This window comes from Euprymna scolopes, chromosome 29 (assembly GCF_053919585.1).
Source record: "Euprymna scolopes isolate OS-2025 chromosome 29, ASM5391958v1, whole genome shotgun sequence".
Lineage (NCBI taxonomy): Eukaryota > Metazoa > Mollusca > Cephalopoda > Sepiida > Sepiolidae > Euprymna > Euprymna scolopes.
In genome coordinates, this window is record NC_136510.1 from 45,125,265 (window position 1) to 45,150,892 (window position 25,628).

General features: G+C 34.9%; 1 protein-coding gene across 2 annotated transcripts in view; it reads right to left on the reverse strand.

Annotated features, from left to right (window-relative positions):
• LOC145252634 (ras-related protein Rab-37-like) overlaps positions 1-25,628 on the reverse strand; it is a 233,562-nt gene that overhangs the window by 165,634 nt on the left and 42,300 nt on the right. For both annotated transcript variants that reach the window (XM_080112362.1, XM_080112363.1), the window contains exon 2: positions 9,543-9,653. In XM_080112362.1, coding sequence (XP_079968488.1) covers positions 9,543-9,653 — 111 coding nt within the window. The remainder of the gene's footprint in view (positions 1-9,542; positions 9,654-25,628) is intronic.

The window sequence follows — 25,628 nt, forward strand, 5'->3', positions numbered from 1 at the left end:
AATCAAATTACCTGAAGTGAATTTTTTCAATGAAAGTTTTAAAATAAAGCTGTAATATTGTTTTCTTCCGGGCGACACTTTTATTGTTTCACCCTTTAAACTCTTCTAATTACTATAAAAACTGGGAGAATATGTCTCTCAACATTAGGACAACACAGATTATGTTTAATGGTGTATACCCACACTCCTCATTTATTGCATTTGCTTTTCTGTTTAATATTTTTTGTTTTCCCTGAGTTTCGGGGTTATGTTTTCCTTCTGAACCGTTATGGGATCACAGCATATTCCATAAGGCATTCCCAAAGTTATGCCACGGAAACGTTTATGACTAAAAAACTATTTATTTGATCAGACTTAAATTTGGTCAAAGTTATCAAAACTACCAAATCACCACAAATCACATTTGTAAAAATCTGAAGTTGAAATTTCATCAAAATTTCTACCATGACCTAACTTTCAAGGTTAAATGTTCAAGACTTCATTGGTTATAATATGGAGCAAGTAACAAGTTTTTACAATGAACAGAACAGGAGTTTTCGCCAAAAGTGTGACTTTCATCTAGATATTTCAAATTTAAACCCGTTATAAGTTTGACCATGTTTTAATTGGGGGTGTTTGTGGCTAAGTGGTTAACGACATGGAATGATAGTTTGGGTGTTTCAAGTTCGAATTTAGTTTGTTCCACAGAAACCCTGCCATCAGATCCACATCTGACCTTGTGTCTAATCTCCTTGAGAGGAGGTAAATAAAATAGGATAAGTTAGATCATGACCGATAATTTGATCAAGTTTGGTGATAATTGGTCAGGCGATTGGGGACGTTCGACTGTACACAAACAAACATAAGGAGAAATTTGACCAAAAACATAATATTTTTCTTGGCGGAGGTAATGAACATATCAGAAGTGATATATGTACAATGCTTGTGCACCGAGTAGAAAATGTTATGATTACAGTTAGTCGAGTTATTTTCTGAACAAACATGTTATTGTATCGATACTTTTTTTTTTTTTTTTTAATTTTGAGCAATCACGTCTGCTTTTACCCAAAATGGTGTCTTTTGAAAGAAATCACCAAGAATTGTCATGGAAACTTTACTCTGTGAAAGCTTTTAGGTTTTACTAAGAGATGAAAAAAGATTTACTTTAAGAAATTCATTACAAGACAAGATGCTGTTCTGAATATAAAATAGTCAAGCTTATTTATTTATTTTTATTTTTTTACCTTGCCTCATATTGCAAGAATTTCTGGTTTGGTTCAGTTGTTTTGTTTTATGGCATATCAACCTTTTTCAGGTTATTTAATGCTGAATCTAGTCATTTTAGAAAAAGATACGCGCCAGGTTTTTTATATCTTAAGTTATTTATTCATGGTGTTTGATTTGGTTGTTTCGTTTTCAGATACTTCAACCCTTTTCAGGTTATCTAAGGTCAAATCTGTAACTTTAAAACTTCTTCAGGTACATCTTGGGAATCTTTATGTCAAACTTATGAAATTATATGGAATTTCAAACTGAAACGCTTTATTTAACCCATGGGTGTATATTGTTCTCGTTCCATCGGTCATGACCTGGTCATGACAACATGGTATAATGTTTAAAAAAGTTGATTGGACATTAAATAACCTGCAATGGGTTGATGCGAAAATAACACGCGAGATGTGACTAGTAGTCGAAACAATCCAAATAATACAAACTAATGTTTTCATGTTGCTTTTAATTAAATTTTTAATTAATAATTTAAAATCATAAAAATGATCTAAATTTAATTTTCAGCATAAATTATGTTTCCAAATTTAATATAACGATTTTTCAAAATGATGAATATTTGATAAAATTTACATTTTGGCCCAATAAATGGACATACCTAATAACAGTTCTTCTTCTTCTTCTTCTTCTTCTTCTTCTTCTTCTTCTTCTTCTTATTATTATTATTATTATTATTAATAGATTGTTACTGTCAAAAAGTGATTCGATATTATTTTTCCGACAATATTTTAAGTAAGAAAATTCAGTAAAACTAAGGGTAGAAGGGAGGTAAGTAGCACTAGCTCTGACTGTTCTACCTATGCATGTAGTAATTCAAAAAGTGTTTTTGTTGACTCAGAAGTAGTAAGGAATCATCTTTGGTGGATCAGATCCCAATTATCAAATCTGAAAATTTACTAGCCTATGAGAGGATGAATTCTTTCCGTAAATCCAAAAATATATCAAATTCCATCCACATATGAATATACAAACTGGATATGTTAATCTTTCTGGTTTGGGTTGGGTGTCTAACGATTAGATGCAGCTCCAATCACCTAATCATCTAACATCACATCCACAAAAATTGATGTTGCATACCATCTGGCATCTTTTGGTCATAATCAGATAAAGCTCACAGAAGAATTTGGCTCAAATGTGAGTATTCTTTATTCATACATTTTTTATGCATATCTCTCTCTGTCTGTTTACCCTGGCAATACATGTATTTTTATTGTTATGGAACATTTTTAGTATACATTTTCATTTGATAATTATATCCTTTATTTTCATCCTCTTTATATATCATATTTCATATGCTTCACTTTGACAAAATGTTTCTGAAAGAATAAACGTACGTACACACACACACACACACACACACACACACACACATACATACATGCATACATACATACATACATACATACATACATACATACATACATTGAATTATTTCTTAATTACTAGCGAGGGGTATCCGGCGTTGCCCGGGTGTTTGGAGGTGTGTGGGTGGGGGGTTAAAAAAAAAGTAAGTATGAGGATCGAACCCGAACCATTGTAAATTAAAGTGTGAAAAAAAAAAAAAGTGCGACATTAACCATTGCCCCACCGCGAGATGCTAACGGAAACATGTTTGAATTTATTTAATTACTTGGATTTAGCAGGTGCCCGTTTTAATGAGTTAATGAGGTCAAGTTTGACTACGGGATAGTATTCATTTACTGCTGAACGCTTTTTTTTCCCTCCCCCAAGATGTTATAGGAAGAAGACTAACCCACATGCGGTGAGTGACAAATATTGAATATTTATCTTCCCAAAATCGAGCAAATTAAATAGACAGGCGAGCTTCGTTGTTAACTGTGAGATATTACGATTTATATGTGATATAAAAAGTTGTGAAGCGAGCGACCGCTTTTCTGAAAAAAGCCTTTTGTTGACACACAGAAAAAGCGAACACACATACATACTTTTCGCTTTTATATATATAGATTATCCTTTGTTATCTTTCTATAGAAAACCAGTTGTTATCCATAGTAACACAACATATACTATCAACAAAGTTGTTAGAATTCAAACATCAAATATTTATTTCCAAAATTTTTAAGGCGATGATTGATAATTTGGATTATCTCATCTTAGATATTATTCTCACAACATTTCAGTTGATTCGACCTTCTTGAGGTGTGTCTTGTTGAACTCGGGGATCCATATGCAATTTCAAACTAAACCCTTTATTCAATCCATGGGGTAGATTGTTCTTGTTCCTAGTAAAATTCTTAAGAAAATTATATTTTATTATTAGTTAATACCGCCTGTACTGAGAATCGAACCCTTAACCTTCAGAATCCTGTCACTAAGAACTGATTATTACAGAATAATATTTTCGTGGTTCAGATGAACAATCCTGATAGATATTGGTTCAATTTTAAATTCTGAAAAAACAACATATAGAGACATATATTCGATTTAAGAATTTATTGTTTGACAAAGGAATATATAGAAGGGGTTATTATAATATAATAAAATAAGAATAATATTTTTTCTGTGTATTAATTAATGTGTTCAGTTCGATATTTAGAACTTTATCTGTTGGAAGTTGAAGGTCTAATCCTAAATATTGGCGATACTAAGAATATGATTAAATGACTTCTTTCTGATCATGGCTGAGGGGAGGAGAGCAATCTACCACTTATTATTTAAATAAGGAGTTCAGTTTGAAATTCCATACAGACTTCTGAGTTCAACAAAATACATCTGAAGAAGACTAGAGATTAAATCCGCCGAAACATGGTGAGAATAAAATCCAAGATAAGAACAGTAGTTTTTGAATGACCCAAATAATAAAAATTGGCACTGTGCCTTGTTTGGGGTAAAAATGGGGGGGGGGGGAAATATATATTACAACACTGTTTGTCTTGTGTACACCACGTCTTTTGTTCAACTGAGACAAGATCATTGCATGTTTCTTCAGCTTGATGTGAAAAAATCCAACTGGTGCAAAAAGTGGGAAAATGGTGTACAAACAGTTCAACAGAAATGCCTCCTGCGCAAAGTGTTCAGCCTTCCTGACCGTCACAGACATGTGTCAAACTCAGCCAAGATCAAATCAGATTGACTACACACTTTTTGCAATTAAACCCTATCTGACATGTTTTAATGTAACCTTTTCAAATCTACCTGTCTCCCCACGAGAACCATAAAAGTTAGGCACAAGCCCCCCCCCCCCACACACACACACTTTAAATGTTGAGAACTCCAACTCCCATGAAGGGTATTTTATCACAGTGTCACGTTTTTCACTAATTTTGCTTGCCTATAGCCGGTATTGTCTACAGTCGATATTGACCCCTTGCCAGTGGACTTGAACAATAGTGTTCCAAGATATGTGTCATTTATGCTTGCATAACACTTGATTCATTATAGACCACCGCTACCAATGAAGACACACTTGCAGGAGTGTATCTATCATCGTCTCTCAACATCAAAAGGTGGCCAATATATGATGATAAAAACATTACTCAAAGAAAAAAGGTATAAAAGGAGAAACTTGCACACACACACATGCACAAAAATAAATTGTAAACGTATAATAGCTAAAATTGATTGTTTTTTTAAGCATGTTTTGTATATAAATAGTGTATATTTAATGCATAGATACTATCCTGACAGGTACGACCACTCCTCCGGGTCAGAGTGACCTAGGAGTAATGATAACTGAGGAGTAACATCACTTTCCTTAAAGTTACCAAATTGGGGCCTTACTACCAGATAAAGCTTGTGTCATACCCAGGACGATTGTGGTTATGGTGTGCTTGAATAGTTGATACATATGGAGATATAAAAATTTTGCCTGATCGATAGATAGGAATCTCACAAGTAATAGGAACTAAGGGTAACTCCAAAACTCCCAAATTAGGGTTTATCACTGGATACATCATAGTGTCATACCTACAAGGATTGCGAATGAAATAAGCATGAGTAGTTGATACAGTTGGGGAATATAGAAGGCAGAAAAAAAGGTGGAATCGAATAGGGTATTTAGTTTTCTTCCACTGCAAGAACTTTGACACCAGCTTCAGAAAATGGGATTGAGAAGTCAGCGTCCTCAAGGAGAGGCACTCTGACCTACAAAAAGTGCCTGGGCAACCCTGTCAGCATTCCCCAATAATAGCGCCTCAGGTGATTAGCAATAAACTAACCCCTTCTCAAAGAGAGAAGGCAAAATCCTGGGAGGTTGGACCTCCTAGAACTGCACAGAACTAGCATTAAACTGCAATCAACAAGGACCACGTCATTACAGGAATGGCCTAATCTCTGTTGATTTTGGGGGCCGAGACTTCCAAACTAACCTATCTCTGGCCAGATCTTTATTTATATTTTTTTGATATGTGTTCAGCCATACCCAATTTTTCAATATCTCAAGATACAATCGAAGTAATATAAACGATCAATTTTCATCTCCAAAAGTTCAGAAAAGTAACATACGATTTTGTCATACAATAACCCAATGGTGGTTAAGATGCCATCAAACCCAACAGCCAACCAACAACCGCCATTAAAATGTCCAGTATGTTACTATTTCCTTCCCCTTTTGTCACTGGTTTCTGATATGAATTCAGTCAATCGTTCAATATTGTTTGTTTTAATAAACCCAGTAAGTATTGTTTGTTATTCCAACTGCATAATCTGAAAACGAGAAGCAACCAATTGACATCTCAAATAGAATCTGATCCTTTATTAACGGATCAAGTTCTTTTAACAGTGAATAATCCAAAACTGACCGGACAATTTCCTCGAGTATTTTTGGTGGACTCGTGCGGAAAAGAAATCTCCTATGACTGAATTATCTGTCATTCAAACCATCCGATTTACTGCGAGGCGTGTTATTGCAACTGGAAAATGAAATTAAGATCTAACAATACAAAAATGTTTGTTCGACTCAGAATAGATAAAACAGTCTAACACAGCTTATATGTTTGTATTATTATTATTCATACACATTGAGAGTTCTCAAGCATCCGAGATTGCTCAGTGATAATAACCGGCAGTGTTCCCTGGAATCTGATAAAAACAAGTCTCTCCAGAATTTCAGTGCTCGGCACCTCTTTCAATAACATTTACAAATGACTTTGCATTATCACAACAGCCACTTACCATTGATTTCTGACTTGCAACGACCATTGGTCTTCACTTGAATCCCAGTAGTCTTTGCACTCTTCCAGTGGAGGTCTCATTAGTGCTCTCCCTCCTTGGTTCTTCTATTATTATTATTGGCTCACAAGGAGCTTTCACACAGGTTATCAAAGATCTCACCTTCAAAACAGCCTGTGGTGTTCCCTGGAAGTTGAGTGACAACAAGCCTCCCCAGATTTCCAGTTCTCTCCAGTTCTTTCGATAGTATTTGCAAATAAATTTGCATTATCGCTGGCAGCGGCTATTGGTCTTTACTGGAATTTGAGTAGCAATAAGCGTCCCCAAGATCCCAGTTCTCTTTGCACTTATCCAGTGGAGATCTGGTCAGTGCTCTCTCCTCGGTCTTTCCTTCCTCCTTGACTATGCTTGGCTGTTTGGTTTCACTTTTGTTTTTTGAGGTGGGGGGGGTTCAGTGATGTGGTAATGGCTAGAGAACTTACAAATATGCGGCTTCAATGTTCTTGGTTCCATGTGGCGTTTCATGTTTTGCCTCTGCAGCAATTTGTCTGGTGTGCGCTTGTTACTCATGTGTGTTGGTTTCCACACTCAAGGGTTTTCCTTAATATTTCAGCCGTTTTCATTATTGTTGTTTGTTGTATTTTGCCAGTCATTCCTTTGATTCCAATTTCTCCATTCTTTTTCCAAAGTTTATCAGGATTGTTGCTAGTGCTCCTATAATTATAGGTATTATTTTGATTTTCTTCATCATCCATATCCTTTTCAGCTCTCTGCCTAGCTCTGTATATTTGATCCGTTTCTCCTTTTCTTTGATATTCACTCTATGGTCAGCTGGAATCGCAAAGCCGATGATTTGACAGGATTTTTCTTAGGGTCACTATTTAGAAAACTCTAAATTATTCATCTGATGATGATTAATTTAGAGTTAGCGAACAACACTGTTCTATTTAAAACATTACATTGCATTGTTACAACTGAAGAAAAATAGTTGAAGATGCTGTTTGTACAGTTTGTTATGGTTGGTTGTTTTACGGCATATCAACCTTTTTCAGGTTATTTAATGCGGAATCTAGTTATTTTGAGGAACGATTTTTAATGGAGTATATATATATATTTTTTAACTCAGATTCTATTTTACCCATAGTTGGGACCCTAACAGGTACTACCACTCCGGGTCAGAGTGGACCTGGGAGCAATGGCAATTAAAGGGTGGCTCCACACTCCCCAAGGCCCGCAAGGTGGGGCCTCACCATCGGATATAGTTTAAGGTCATATCCAGCACCACAGTTTGTTATGCATTACATGGTATATATATATATATATATATATATATATATATATATATATATATATATATATACTAGCAGACCATCCGGCATTGCTTGGTCATAAAATATGCATAAATATGATATTTTAATTCATACAGAAACTGAGACTATGCATGCGAGTATTATGTTTTTCTAAACAGTTCACTTCTTGTAAGTAAAAAAAAAAAAGAAAATATACTCGAGCTAAGATCGAAACCAAAACCAAAAGATAGTGAGTCAAGTATGATAACCATTAGGCCAGTTTGACACGCTCTTTAAAAAGTGTTTTCAAACCTACTTATTCTTAAAATAGGTAATCTGTCATTTGAACGATTCATGCATACACATTTGTGAAACGGCGACAAACGGACAAAAATCTAATGAATCCCACATAACAATTTATAAATTTTGACTCATTAGCAACCCTTTTTTCAGGATGAAAACCAATTAAAAAGTTTCCCACGTGTCTGAATACCCTATATAGCAAATTTCAAGTCTGTAGATTAAAAATTCATTGAATATATAGGTAGAGAATTGTCCTCACACACACACACACACACACACACACACACACACACACACACACACACACTTGACACTATCCTCGAATGTCTAAAGTCTCTCAGTACAGCGGTTTGTCAGATCAACCTGATATGAGAATACTTTTCCCTAGAAGTAAACCTTGACCAAATATTCAAAATTACATAGTATTCGCAGCCCAAATAGGATCTCTTGTCTACAGCTAACCCACATTAGCTTTTGCAAGGAATGGTGCACCTTCTCTAAGTGATGTCACCTCAAGTAATAACACAAAGCTGGATACTCCACCAGACTAGATAAATTACTATCCTGGAATCCAGTAAGACCAAGAAACCAACATGAAAGATATACTACAACATATGAAAATGGTTAATTGGGGAGAAGGAAATTATGTTCTCAATTTCTTTACTAACTCAGTGTTTGAGAGATAAAGTACTTTTATGGAACATTCGAATATCTATGTATCTCATATAGAGTTCAAGTGTTAGCCCCAGGTAGCTGGCCCCTTGATTTCTGAGAACTTTGACTGAAGTCAAATAAAGTAACAGTAAAATTTTATATATAGAATCATTGTCATTATCATGATTATCATCGGTTTACTGTTTTTACATGCTGCCATTTGTTAGACAGCTTTTGGAAATTGGCATTAAATCTGGACATTATAAGCATAACATGTCGGCAGAACAGGAAACTTTGATAGTGTGGTCACATTGAAAAAATAGATGAGAGTTCTTGGGTTAATAATTGAAGAACAGTTGAGGTAGCATGTTCAGTTCACAGGGGAAGTTGATGATATATGTCACCTAAACAAAACAAAACAAAACAAAAAAAGACACTCCTTAACAAGTGGAATATGTGACTACTGAAATGCAAAATTGAATCTTAGACTGCTCATCTTTTTCTCTAGTGTGAAGGGGTTCTCTTATGAATTTTCAGAGAAGAAAAAAAAACAAAAAGAAATTTTTAAAAAGTGAAGTGAACACTGACGTGTACTGGTAATCTCGGCATGGCAGGTTTGAATTCTGTTAATTCTGTCGTACCACTTTTATGATGGATGTTGGAAATGTTTACATGGTCTCCTCTGTAAATATTTGATTCTTAAAAAAAAAAAAAAAATGTGGAAACCAATGCTGACAATAGAATCGAGTTGATGACAAGTCGTATTATGTGATTCTTATTTTCTTTTTTTAACATCTCTGACTCTCCCAAATTTTACCACCATCTCTGGCAACCGAAAGCAAATGCCTGAAACCTGTCTGTAGAGACTTGGTATATAAAAAAAAAAACAACAAAACTTACCGTAAAGCCAATTCCTACTGTAGCCGCAAAGGATCCCGCCTGGAATTTTCCTTGATCAAATTGCACTAGAAGAGATGTTTTGCCAACGCCACTGTCTCCGACAAGAATTGTCTACAAAACAAAAAAATTGGGGATATTAATTAAAATAAGTTATTACCAAAGATTTAAAACAAACAAACAAACAAACAAACAAATATATGCAACATTATTATGTCAGTCCATAATACTGCTATAGTAACGTTGATACACTGTTACTCTAAGCTCTTCAAAATTAAAAGATATTAAACTTGGTCAGTACTTATTGAGTGACCATTTGGGATTACCAGGTGCTGCATGTAACAAAATCTCTCCAAATAAAAAACAACTTATAAATAAGACATAAGTATTAAAGAAAGAATGCATTACTGTATCAAATTCAATGGGGTGGGGGAGAAAAAAAAAGCACATGTTGTCAGAGTTGGAGGTAGAGAAATATGTGTGAGCAACTAAAGTAAATGTTACTTTGTGTTGTGTGTTTCTGAGAGTCTCTGTAACTGCTACCAGAAGACATATTTTAGAGACAGGGCTTGCTAAAGTTCGAGAAAAAAAAGATGAAAGGACCAACCAGAAAAACAAAAAACAAAAACAAAAACAAAACAAAAAAAACAAGATCTCGTTCTAAATTCTAAACATGGATAAAACGAGATTTCAGACTTATGTATAGGAGAGCGCATTCTTAAATGTTGGATAGAATAAATCCAAGGGAACTAATTCTAATGATCTAAATTATCTAAATTTTGAATCCTCAGCTAAATAAATTCGATGCTTTCAAATTATTGTTATAATAATATATAATTTTCGAATCAAAACGGATTTTATAAGTTTACTGGCACCAAACAAATAAAACTTTTTTTTTATAAAACAGTCCAAAAGAATAAAAATAAAATAATGATAATTTCTCATGGCAATAAGTTTGACAAGAATTACTTGTATAGGAGCGATCCACATCCTTTGAAAGGATTATTTTGTCACATTAAAAATGAAAATATTGTAGGACCGAGTAATGCTATAACTTTTATTTGTTATTAAATGAAAAAGGAAAATCATTTAAAAAAATTTTTTTTCTAAGACTTTCAAGGAATTCACCTTAATCATAGAAGACTTTACAATATGTATTGTTTTTTTTTCTTCTTATTTTGTCGGTAATGTTAAGAATCGCTGGGTGATTGCCCCTTGAAGAGAAAATTAAACGAGTGATTTGGTTAATGGTTGTATATTTTTTTAACTTTTGAAATCACTACTAAATATTGGGTACAATATAGTAATCAACAGAGAATTGGCTCTGTAATAATAAATACGAACTCTGCATAAATTAAAATATCATATTTAAGCGTATTTCATGACCAGGTAGTTCTGGGCGGCCTGCTAGTATGGACTCTCCCGTCAATTTCGACGTATAATGGACTCTCCCGTCAATTTTGACATATGAGCTTCCACCACAGCAATTAAGTTTCTCGGAAATCCACACAGATGATTTGTTTATAGTGGTGAAGGCTTTGTGTAGAACCAACTACCTTTTTGGTATTATTGTTAACCTTTGTTGGTGCAGATGACTGCCACAGGACAAAGTATACAGTAGACCGCAGGCTTTTACATCAGAGTTACCTTCTCCTAGATGCATGTCTTAACGAAAACTGGGGGTGCATCTCTCCCAGTGAATTAATGCACCCTTAGATACCAACTTGGAAATTTCTACGACTCGGCGTGGTACATACAGCACCTAGCCTTCCCAAATGGGCACCCATCTGGTACTGGCCAAGCTCAACATTGCTTAACTTCAGTGATCTGGCAAGAATCAGTGTGTCAACATAATTATGCCATATATATATATATATTAGCAGGAAAACCCGATGTTGTCCAGGATTGAATGAGAATCGAAAAATGTTCTGCCCTCCCATACTTTTATTGTTATTGAAATCGGTAAAATCGCCCATTTTTCAATTAAATCGATTGATTGCCTGCTCTAGTCAGGAACTCATTGTGGTGTACCAGGAGAAGTTTCACCCCCCACCCCTCGCAGTAGGTTAGTCCACAATATATTGTAGTCTATATTGCACTGTTGAAAACCTACTGTTGGTTTTATGAAATTAGTTTTATAAAGTGGCTTGAATTAAAGTTTCAAATACAAAAATCAAGTATCATAGTTTAAACAGAGACATTTATTTCGAACGCGCCCTGGTCTTATCAAAGAATCTACTTTTGATTTTATATGCTGTACCTTTCTGCTTGTGTGGTGATAAAACTTCTCAAATGCAATTGTGATGTTAGGCTGTATAAGGTGTTAACTTTGGTAAAAATCGGACTTTTTTCTTTAACCAGATTTTTTCGATTATCGATTTTCGATAACCATCGGATTTTGATACAAAACCTATCTAAGAACACTCCTATACACATCAAGTACCTTTGTTTGTGATTTTTAAAAAATCGGCTTCACCGTTTTGAAATCCATAGGGAACACACACACACACACACACACACACACACACACACACACACACACACACACACACACAGTGTTTTATATATATATATATATATATATATATATATATATATATATATATATAATTATTTTTTTACTATAATAATTAAATACCTACAGACACTAGTGTTTCATCCTTTCGGGATTCTTCAGTGCAGGGTGTCACGATTAACACCAGCCAAACGATTCGAACCCCGTGACACGAGACATCTCTGGCTCGATTAGCGGAGACCGTATCCATTCGGCTACCATTAACCATGTGAAATAGCGTTGAATTTTAAACATTTTAATTTAAATGTTCATTACGTCAGTCAGACAGTTATCTAATCGTTATACGATGATCTATGCATAAGAGCTAAATTGACCGACTTTTAATTCAACTGAAAGTGCTCAACGATAAGAAATGAATTTCTTAAAGGGGCTGTCATAATTATTTTTGTACTATAATAATTAAATACCTACAGACACTAGTGTTTCATCCTTTCGGGATTCTTCAGTGCAGAAGCATTAATATGTCGCTACACATTCATGAGCATGTTTCGGTCAGCAAGTTACTGGTAACTATTTGTTTTGACAGCTGACACACATGCATATATGTTTCTTAATGAGCTTATATTTTTTATTTTTATCTCTATTTTCTTATTTTTTATTCTATATTCTTTTTTTATTATTTTATGTTTATTTTCATTATTATTATTAATAATTTTTTAAATCGTCCGCCGTGTGATTTTCTAGTGTTTTCCTTTTTTTCTTTTCTTTTCCTTTTCTTTTTATTACCAGCAGTTTTTTTTATATATATATAATATGTACATATATTTTTTCATTAATTGATACTATTGTTTTATACCTGCACTTCTCCCTCTCCCTTTTCCTCTATTTCTTTCTCTTCCCTTTTCTTCTTTTTCCTTTTTCCTCTATGCTTTTATCTTGTTTCTTTTTCTTTTTCTATTTCGGCACAAACCTTGATCCCCACCCTTTCTTTTCTGACTTTCTCACATATATCAAAAACCATTTCTTATTCTTAATGACATGTAATGTGACTTCCTGATAAAATTTTTTGTTTTGATTGCTGAATCCCTGAATATTTTCATTACGGACTAAGCTTTTGTATAAGCAACATCGCCTGAAGAGATCTCTAATTACTAGCAACTGGCTGATCGAAACATATTAGCAAAATATTAATGCTAATGTAAAACAAGTAAATCTTGCCCTACTTCGGTGTTGAGCACTCTTGTATTAATTAACCTTGTTAAACTTCATTAGTTATTTTACCTCTGGAAAACATTAACCTGAAATTATATATATATATATATATATATATATATATATATATATATATATATATATATATATATAACTTTACACCCTAATAATGTTAATTAGTTTAAGCTTTCCTATTAATAAATGCCAAATTAAATATTTCGATTACGTATTCACCAAGCAATCATTCATATTTCTTTCCATTGTTCCTATTCACAAAAAGCATCGGGTTATCTCCCTTGAACCATTTCTAAATTTGCCGCTACTACTTCAGACTTTTATTGATCTCTCGACGCAAGCGAGATTCGAGTCTTTTGAACGAGACGCATCAATGCTTCTTTTAAATGAATAGTTTCTCCTTTTTTTTTTTTTAATTATTAATTATAGGCAGTCGGAAACACAGAAGTGTTATATTGGAAGTTGAGCCACTCGGCGTAAATCAAATAAATCAGAATGAACTATTATTTAGTTAGTTTTTAATGAACAGTTTCTGAAGTTTGAGTTTTTTTTTCTTTCTTTTAATACTATTACTTATCAAGGCCAAAAGCCACTCGATTAAATGACGAACAATACTATGAGATTAATTTATTTATTGCGGACTATTATCCTCATCTGTTTAGTTATTGCTTCATGACGTTTCAGCCAACTATTCCCCTGGCCTTTGTCAGGTGGTAACCGCTACAGGATAGGAACTCCGAATCTTCTAACTGCATCCTCAGTAATTACTGCCTTCCATAGTTGTTGTCGTCTCACCATGGGGCCTGTGACGCTGTCGATAGAGACGTTGAATCTCTACGGTTCCAGTGGTCCATTGTCTGAACATAGCGGTTTCAATCCTACTCAAAGCTGGCCAGAGGCTTACTTGGACGAAACGTGGTGAGACGACAACAACTATGGAAGGCAGTAATTGCTGAGGATGCTATTAGGAGATTCAGAGTTCCTATGCCGTTGCGGTTACCACTTGACGAAGGTCAGAGGAATAGTTGTCCGAAACGTTGTGGAGCAACAAATAAACAGATGAGGATAATAGTCTTCAATAAATAAATTAATAAATAATACTCATCTCAATAAATGAATTCGAATTAAAATAAAAGAGTATTGAAAAAACTGAATAAAATGGACAACATCTGATTACTCAAAAGAACTGCTCGACAAGTATATAGTAGCTGTTCTTAGCAGAGGGTATTAAGACCACCTGCTATAATATCTTTGTACAACGAAAACGGTCATCACACGAAGGAAAACAAAACCTTTTGTGAATGTTTAAGAAGGTTAATAGCAAAGAAGGATACTACGATGGAGAAATATACATCCAAAAGCAGTATTTACATTAAAAATCGTCTCTGTCTCTGTCTGTCTGTCTGTCTGTCTGTCTGTGTGTGTCTCTCTCCCTCATATATATATATATATATATATATATATATATATATATATATATATATATACTAGCAAAAGTACCCGTCGTTGACTGAGTTCAAAAACAGCCTACAGAAAATGGACTCTGATTTATGAAAGTATGATAGGTTATGAAAAGGAAGGGTTGTAAAGAGATAGCTTCGAATTTGGGGGTATCAAAACCAAAGCAAAATATCATGAAAGTAAAAATAAAATAGATAAACCCCATAATTTATTATACCATACCTGTTCACACTGAAATACTTATCACAATATTCTGTGGATCTATATTAAAAAAACCTTGTTAATCTTTGTGACATATTTCCATTCTATGTAGGTCAGGTGCGAACGAACACCCCATAATTTTATTATACTATATTTCTTCAAACTGAAACATAATTATCAAAGTATATTTATGCAGATAGATATGAAAAGTCTTTATTAAAGTTTGTGCCTATTTCTATTCTATGGAGGCCAGGCGCGAACGCAGACCCCACAATTTTATTATACCATCCCTATTTAAGTTAAAACATACTTATCAAAGTATTCTTATGTACATCTATATCAAAAACACTGGTAAACGTTTTTTTTAATTTTTAAATTTTTTATTTCCATACTTTGTGAACCAGGCGCGAACGCAGACCCCACAATTTTAATAACCACCGTTCTGCCAGATCAAACATACCCATTCCTGTGTCTCGATACATCTTCTATCATTATATGTAATCAGTTTTTTAAAATAGTCAACAATATAGGAGCCTATTCGTGACCACACACACACACACACACACACACACACACACACACACACACACACACACACACACACACACACACACACACATTCAGCTTTATATTATAGATATATATATATTTATTTATTTTCAAGCCATCACACAAAGGAAAGCAAAACCTTTTTGTCAGTGTTTAAGAAAGTTGGTAGCAAAGAAGGATACCTCGATCGTGAAACAGACCAAAAGTATGTTGTAAAACGGAACAACAACGAAAAGGTCAAAAGTGTAGTATCTGTTCTGATACTGTACTTAGTCTATCCTGTTCTCAGTCAGTAACGAAAAAGTTCTTCTAAACTGGGGCAATTTTTCTTTTTTTCCCAGTCCAGAGTATCTTTCTTTGGGAACTGGATTTTCCTCACATCAAAAACCAACCTTGTGTCTAACATTTAAAGTGAATAGGAACAATAGCAAAAAGGTATTTATTAAAATTATCTACATTCTTTGGTATAAACTATATATGTAACTTCTTTCTGAGTACTTTCAGCTATAATTGAAACTAAATTCAAAACTTATGAAGAATTCTTGGTAAAATTATATATTAAAAAAAAAAAATAGATGACTTAAGTACCGTAAGCTATAATCGAAACCAAAACCAAAAGTTGTGAAGAATTCTTAGTTAAATTATTTATGAAAAAATTAAATGACTTGAGCGCTATCAACTATAATCAAAACCGAAACCAAAATTTATGAAGAATTCTTGGTAAAATTATATCAAAAAAAAATAAAATAAAATAAATAAATGACTTGAGTACCATCAGCTATAATCGAAACCAAAATCAAAACTTATGAAAATTTCTTGGTTAAATTATTTATAAAAAGTAAATGATTTGAGTGCTATCAGCTATAATTGAAACTGAAACCAAAACTTATGAAGAATTCTTGGTAAAATAAATTTTTTACAAGAAATGGAAGCCCATAACAATTAAACTACAGTCATTCGGATGTAAACGTGATGCAGAATATAAGTAACACGCACGCTATTAATTTATAGATGCCTAACCTTCTGCAGAGAATAAAGCACACTTGTTAAAAACAAATAAAATACTTATTACAGTGACCAGGAGCAAATTCTCCATATTATTTAGATGCTCTGAACTACTGTTCTCATATTGAATGTTATTTTCACTACGTTTTGGTCGATGTAACCTTCGACCTTCTACATGTGTATCTTGTCAAACTCGAGAATCTTTCTGTTGAACTCTGGAAACCTTCTGTCGAATTCTAGAATCTGCACAGAATTTCAAATGGAATCCTTTATTTAATCCACGAGGGTCGCATACTATCATTTTGTCAGCCATGATTGGGCAGAAGTCTTAAGTAATTCACAGTTGTATTTTGAGTGTCACCCCTGCTGAGGATTGAACCTTCAATATCCGGAAGAGTGTAACTTAGAAATGAATTTTACCAAGTACTTTATCCACTACGTCATTGGCCGTAGTGACTGAGGAACAAATTATTAATGTATTGCTTACAACCATCTAAGCGTTCCTTGTGTGATTGACGTCATTGCATAATAATTAAAAGACGGCCGGTGCATTAAAGTATAAACAATTGCTACTAAGGTTATCAAGTTGATTAAGTTATGAAGTTAATGGCCACATGGGATCTACGATTGAAACATGAATATTTTAGAGTTTTTGATTGTTTGGATTCTTCAGACTTTTGTTCTCAGCTTAGTTGTTATATACACAACATTTCGGCTGATGTAACTTCCAACCTTCTCCAGTCCTGGATATGACCTTAAACTATATCCAATGGTTAGACCTCAGCTTGTGGGCTTTGCGGAGTGTGGAGCCACTCCTTAGTTGCCATTGTTCCCAGGTCCACTCTGACCTGGTAGTACATGTTAGGGTCCCAACTATGGGTTAAATAGAAACTGACTTGAAAAAAAAAAAACGAATATATTCTATTAAAACTTTTTCTTCAAAATCACTGGATTCGGCATCAAATAACCTGAAAAGGGTTGATATGCCGTTTAAACAAAAACAACCAACCAACCAACCATCCAACCTTCTCCAAGTGCATCTTTTTTAAATTAGAGACCTAAAAATCAAACTCGGTTATCTTTACGTTGGACTCTGGAACCTGTAGGGAATTTAAAAATTAACCATTTGTTCAATCTGTGGAGGTAGATTATTCTCATTCCAGCAATACAGGTTCAATCCTTGCTATAGTCGATAATAACTAAGAACAAATTTTATCTGGTCATGGCCGATCTTATTTACCTGTTTCCCACAACACAAGATCAGGGGTGGTTTTGAGAAGCGAACGCACAAGAATAAGCACAGTTTTCCCTTCAAAAAACGCCTGAGCAGTTCTATTGACATTCATGAGTAGGGCTCCTCAGGCGATTAGCAAAAACCTAATCTATCTCTTTCCAGAAAAGAAGTCAATCTGTGTGTGTGATCTAAACATTTGTGTAATATATATATATATATATATATATATATATATATATATATATATATATATATATATATATGAGGGGGCTTTACAAAAATAATGTCTCCTTTTTTTATTCTGCCCGAATGGATCAGAGGGAATTGCAAATTATATTGTTAGGATGACTGAACTAATGCATTCATGACCTGAAAGTTTCGCCTCTCTGCTGCAGATATGCATGATGTGAGACTCTAACAAAACAACCCCTGTCATGGACATGCGTCAGAAGCAGAGACACGTCATTGAAGTCCAATGCAGAAAAAATTGAACCAAGCAACATTCATCAGTGCCGGTTGAATGTTTACAAAGCAGATGCAGTTGATGACAGCACAGTTGGAAGATGGGTTCGTCGATTTCAGAGTGGCAATGGAGATGTGAGCGACAAAGCCACCGCCCCAGAAAACACTGTATGCCTCGATCAACTCATCCAGACTGATTGGTAGATAACGATGAATTAAATGCGTGTAGAGTTGAATGTGGTTGTCTGTGCACTGGAAGTGATGTTGCCATCTTTAAGATACAGCAAAGTGTGTGCCAGATGGGCTCCACGAATGCTTGCGCAGAACACTAACAGGATGTCTGTCAAGACTTGTTGAATCAGTGCGACAGCAACTACGGATTGCAGTGATTGCTGAGAATGCAGTTAGGAGATTCGAAGTTCCTATCTGTCGCGGTTACCACCTGATGAAGGCCAGAGGAATAGTTGGCCGAAACGTTGTGAACAACAACCAATAAAGATGAGAATAATAGTCCGCAATAAATAAATTAATATAAATAATACTCATCTCAACAATGAATTCCAATTAAAATAATATATAATTTCAATTTTGTTTTTAAAATCCTATAACAAATAGTCTGGCAGACTATTGCAGTGGCCTTTTTTAATTTGTCATGCTGAGGTATTCGTCCTGTTCTGCTTTAGGTGATCCACCGTCCCAGGCCTTATCTTATCACTTTGAGAAAGAAGTTAGTTTATGGCTACCTGACTGAGGTGCCTTAACAGAGAAATGTCGATAAGGCTGTTCTGGCAATTTTTAAACTTAAGAGTCCACAACCTGTTGTGCACTGGCTAATCTTCCTCACCTTCCAGCCTTGTGCTACACGTTCCTACACATGGAAGGAGGAGGGATGTAAATAATGAGGCAAAGAAAGACAACAACGTCTAGTGATCGTGAATGACATCATTTTATTGACTGTGTCAATGAAAACATTATTATTTTTATATTAATCCGGTAAAATTGAAGGTTTATTGGACCTGTTAGTCAGAGTATAAGCAGTCTCCTGATTCAGTGTCATTTTCTTTGTCAGACCCTTTCAGCTTAGGTCTTCAATTTTAGACATTTCCTGGAACCAAAATCATGTAAGGAATTTAACTCCAAATCGGAATAACGATTCTAGACATTTTAATTTTCGTAAGGGGACATAAAAGTGGTGCAAAACTGTTCTGTTCGTGGAATTAATTTTACCCACTCTAAGATGGATATTCCTCTAGTAGTTATATATATATATATATATATATATATATATATATATATATATATATAGTCATCCACATACAGTACTGTTTGGTTGTGTCACAACTCATCAGTGCAGCTAGACATGCACCTTTTCCCAGTTGTGGATCGAACCTACAACCACTGTGTTAACAGTCAGCAGCTCTAACCATCAGACTACGAATCAGTGCCTGTAAATATTTCTCTTCAAGTGTCTATTAAATTAACACTTGCCCGTCGCACAGTGCTCAAACCCTCAGTTTGTTTAATAAACTAATAGTGGGCTTTGCTTAATTGCTTAAATACGCGTAGGGTGAAAAGATATTTACAAAGTGCTCAACCCAAAGAGGGGGGGGCTTTAATAGTCATCCACATACAGTACTGTTTCGTTGTATTACAACTCATTAGTGTGATTAGACATACACTTTTCCCTAGTCATGGATTGAACCTACAACCGCCATGTTGACAGTCGTATATATTGCTATTATTTCAAGTATCCACGTAAAATTTTATGTAACTATTTGCAGTATTTACTTCAACAGTGTTAAAAATGTGAGAAGAGTTACACAGAATTTTTCATAGAGCTTAATTGCCATATATGTTTTTAAAACGTACTACATCTATCTATCTATCTATATAAATACATATGTATGTATATATAAGGTCGAACAATAAAATTGTCACCCTAGAAAAGACAACATCATTCCATTTCCGTTTGATAAAAACCGGTTTTCTTTTTTTGTTGCCGACCATTTACTAGGTGGCCAGTTGGGTACAAATTCCAAGAGCGATAGGAGCCTTCTATCATGTCTGAAAGTGATATAATGTTTAACGAGCAAGATTGGAAATGCTCTCTATCGACCCAAGTTATGAAAACAGGACCCTTGCCAGCACCCTCAAAATGCAAATCCGAATGGTTCAATGCTTGAGGGCACAGCTCAACACATCAGATGACCCACAGTTATGGTCTTTGGTGTGGTTTCAAGTGAGGGTCACATCATGCCACCTCACTTCTGTGAAGTCGGCTTGAAAGTCAACACCAAAGTGTACCTGGATGTGCTGAAGAGTGTGATGATTCCCTGGTGCAATTAAGTAGCCGCTGGCAGACATTAGGTGTGGCAGCAGGACTCTGCACCAGATCACAAGTCCAAAGAGACCCAGGCTTGACTTCAGAAGGAGTGTTACGACTTCGTATCCTTCTCTCACTGGCAATCCTCTCCTCCCCCGATCTGAACTTGCTGGACTACTTCGTTTGGTCATATGTTGAGAACATCACCAACATGACCTCCCACAACACCAAAACCAACCTGATTGCCACCATCTGCCGAGTATTTTCCAAGCTCCTGCCATCACTTTTGGCAAAGGCATACTCCCAGTTCCAGACATGTATCGAGGCTGTGATTGAGGCTGAAGGCAGCTATATTGAATAGATGTCAGCTCTACTACATAATCAAGTTACCTGAATTGATTTTTCTAATAAAAGTTTAAAAATAAAGCTATTATGTTATTTTCATTAGGGTGACAATTTATCATCCTACCCTGTATATATATATATATATATATATATATATATATATATATATATATATATATGTGTGTGTGTGTGTGTGTGTGTGTGTGTGTGTGTGTGTGTGTGTGTGTGTACACACACATATACATACATACATATATATATATATGAGAAAGGGAGGGAGAGAGAGAGAGAAAGAAAGAAAGTTGGCATTAACAGTATTTTCTCAAGTTTATTAATACTAGCAGTGTCCGTGGAAATTCCATGGAATGAGAAATATATTGACTCAACAAATATGTTTTTATAAAACTGACATTTTTCTTGATAGCACAAAAAATGAGTTTTTTTGGACATAAAAACCAAGAACATGCAGCAAATATGAATTTATTAACATTTCTATGAAAATAGTGTTCATTCTATTTTAAATATGGATCCGACCAAAATGAAATAAATTAATAAGTACTAATTAATATTCAGAAAGTAATATTGTGCTACATAGTTCAATACAAAGAATATAAATACATTATAAGAGACAATCTTTAATTTACCCATTTAATCCAGCACCTCTGGACAAACAATGTTTCTTTCTTGCCCTGCTTCTTTCAAAAGTTCCCTTTTTTACATAGCATTTCATTGGGCTTCTTCAATGAAGAGCCGCTGCATGTCAAAATTACTATGAGTTCCTTTCTCACACCATTACAACAATAATCATATATTATTATAATGGTATTCAAAAATGAGGCTATATCAAAGGGAGTTCACTCTCATATTCTTGTCCAGGTTTCTAGATTAAACTTTTTAAACACAAATTTCACGAATTTGGCGTTTTTTGAAGTAGTTTGGCCTTCAAAACTGTATTTTGCCTTTTTCAAAGCGGAACGTACGGACTAACTAAGAAAAAACAAGCATAATATTATATAGATTAATACATTGAAAAAGAAATCTCTTCTGGATGGTCTCCAAAACATAGTTGCCAACATAGAATTTGATATACTAATGTTAATCTTTAAATCTTTAACATGTATATTTACGCGCGTGTGTCTGTGTGTGTGTGCGCGTGTGTGTGTGCGTGTGTGTGTGTATGTGTGCGTACAAGCATAAATAAAAATACATCAAAACGTTTTCATTCAATATTATATTTTTAACATAAATCAATATCAGTCATTATTATGATTAAACATTTTAATTTCTTTGATCTTAACTTTTTGAATTTTTTTTTGAGAGGTTTCAATGTCGTTATAGTTATGGTCAAATCCGATTGGCAGGGCTTGCCAAGTTCAAGAGGGTTTGTTGTGTAGACTTTCACATCTGCACCACACTCAATTTCGCACCTGCAGCTATAGACAATAAGACAAACTAAACCCTGTTGACTTAGTAGACAAACAAACTATAACAGGCATGTTACGCATGGACTGCATGAGGCCGTTTAAACACATTTGGGGTCCACATAATCTTTTTATTTTTTTTTTATTTTTCTTCATTTTTTTTTCTTCTAGGGGGTGGGACATCCAACCAGATGTCTGACATTTGCCCCTATTTTAATGAGTCCAACCAAGAGATCTTTTTAGGATTCTTGCCGTCCCTTTCAGTGCAATTGTTTGTATCTCACTTGCACTTGGATCACCGAGTATACTTGATAAGTACTGTTCTTTTTCTTAGGATGGAGACATAAAAGCAGTGTAAAACTGTTCTGTTTTTGGAATTAATTTTACCTGTCCTGGGATCAGTATTCCTCTAGTGTAAACACACACACACACACACACACACACACACACACACACACACACACACACACACACACACATAAATACATATACATAGATATGTATACATACACACACATATACATACATATGTATATGTGTATTCCTGTAGTATACACACACACATATATATATGTATGCACATATACATATTTACACACATATATAAATACATATACATACATATATACCCACATACATTCTGTAATTCCGTCGTTTCGCAACCAAAATTTGTGACCTTGTTCTTTGTCTTTCTGAGAAGTATTATTCTGAGTAGTCCTGGGAAGTTCACTCTCCCAAGCTTTACCTTATCCTTGAAAAATGGTTAGTTAATCACTAAGGCACCACTACTGGGTAATACTGACTGGGCTACTCAGGCATTTTTTCGTAGGCCCGAGTGCGCTAATTTAGTGTGCTGGCCTTCCAAACCCTGTCTAACTTCCACGAAGAAAATTCAAGCAACCAAAATTACAGTTTTTTTCTCATTATTTAAAGTGCTTCTTCATTCACTGAAAAACTTGTGCTTTTCTGTATTTCAAACGTTTCTTTAAACTTAAAAACAATACATCAGATTGTATCAATCTCAAAAGCAGAAAAGGCACACAAGTGCATTTGTAACCTTCGCCCCTCCTCACACACATACACAAAAAAAGAAGAAAAAAGAAACATCAGTAGTGCGACCTGTTCAGGTTGTCATCATTCGCATAGAAACTCTGAAACTCGTTGATCGTGTTTTGAGTTATGATGTACTAGCAGTTCAGCCCGGCTTTGATCGGGCCCTATGTACTTTAGGTGCATATGTATATATATATACATATATATATATATTAAAAAGTTTGACTCATGTCCAGGTAACCTACATCTAAAATTTCAAGTGTTTAGACCCAAAATTGGCAGAGGAGTTTGGTAGAGTCTGCAACGGTCAACTCTTTCAACTTTGACCTCTTGGCAGCCAAAATTTCGCGCAAAAACTGATTAAAAAGCTTGCTGCATGTCTGATTATCCTTTCTGTAAAATTTCAAATGTTTAGACCCAAAATTGACTGAATAGTTTTCTAGAAACCGTAAAGGTCAAATCCTTTGAACTTTGACCCCTTAGCAGCCAAATATTCGGCCAAAAACCGATTAAAAAGCTTGCCCTATATTTGAATACAATTTATGTAAGATTTCAAATGTTTAGACCAAAAATTGGCTGAGTAATTTGGTAGAGACCGCAGAGGTCAACATTTTTTAACCATGACCTCAATTTTGACCCCTTAACATTTGTTGTTTTGGCCCAAATCAAATTAAAAAGTTCGATCCATGTCCAAGTAACCTACATCTAAAATTTCAAGTGTTTAAACCCGAAATTGGGGGAGGAGTTTGGTAGAAATTTCAAAGATCAAATCGTTGAACTTTGACCCCTTGTCAGCCAAATTTCTGGGCAAAACCCCAAAATCTCAATACCCCCTATGTCAAATCTCGAGTCTGTAGACTGAAAATTAACAGAGTAGTTTGGTAGGGAAATGCACACACACACACACACACTTTCATTTGTATAGATATATAGATTTGTTCTGGCAGAAAGATTAGGTCTGGTAGGTTGTCACTACTTTGCAGACTCACATACAGCACTTGTTATTCCCAGAATGATCACCCATCTGGTACTGGCCTGACTCAACATTGCTTAAATTTAGCGGTTAACAAGAACCAGTGTGTCAATGTTATTATTTCGTGTCCCCAAGAAGTAAAAGTAAAAATAAACTCCAGAGATTTGAATGAAACTTAGTATAATTTTTAATGTTATTACCTGTGATAAATAATACTTTTTCTTTTAATGTTGATTATCTACGAATGATTGCAGTTTGTTAACCCTACACCTTACCAGAAAAGGTGACACTTACTTGTGGTTTAAAATATAAAGGCGCATTGAATGTTACCTACTGCAACGATGAGGAAGAAAAAGAAATGTTGATTATCTACGAATTATTGCAATTTGTTAACCCTACACCTTACCAGAAAAAGTGACACTTACTTGTGGTTTAAAATATAAAGGCGCATTGAATGTTACCTACTGCAACGATGAGGAAGAAAAAGAAATGTAACACCTCTTCAACACCAACATCAAGAAGGTGATGGTGACCCAGTGGTTAACGACGCGGACTAACAACCTGGGTGTTCGTTCCATAGAAACACTGTCACCTAATGATGGCATATTTGCTATGAAGAGTATGGACTGTTTTGCACGTTGGACACCCGGTTTTCAGTCTAAGAAAGAATTTGTATTTGTAGTTAGATATTTTTTATGGGTGGCATTCATTTGTATATGAGGAGAAAAACTTTTAGTTGTTAATGAAGACAACGTAAGGAAGTCTGATTTTAACATTTTATAAACAACCTTATTTGTCATCTTCGTTAGTAGCGTGTACAAGAAAACAGGTTAGTATGAGAGTTCACTGTTCGTGCATGCTTGTATTTATAGCAGTCGTGAAAAGAGTTTCTGATTTGGAGACGAAGATTAGATATAGGTCAGGCCTGTTGAAAGAGAGAGAAAAATGTTAAATGTGTTTACGTGTTGTAGGAGTGTGCGTCTGATAGTAGAGACGGGGCAAAGGGTTAGTGCCTCGTGGTAGGAAAGAGTACATGTGTGAAGTGCACGTGGAAGCAAGTTTTGAAGATAGCCATGTTGGTTTGTTGTAATCACGTTAGTCTCGGGCGAATGTCTGCTGCCAGCGAAAGCCAGGGAGAAAGAGAGAGAGAGAGAGAGAGAGAGAGAGAGAGAGAGAGAGAGAGAGAGAGAGAGAGAGAGGAGTTGTCGATTTCGCCTTTTATGTACTCGGTCACGTGATTGAGAGCTGACTTGTGATTGGCGTGATTGGACAGGCAGAAAATGGACTTCAAATCTCGAGCCGCGAGAATTAACTCCTGCT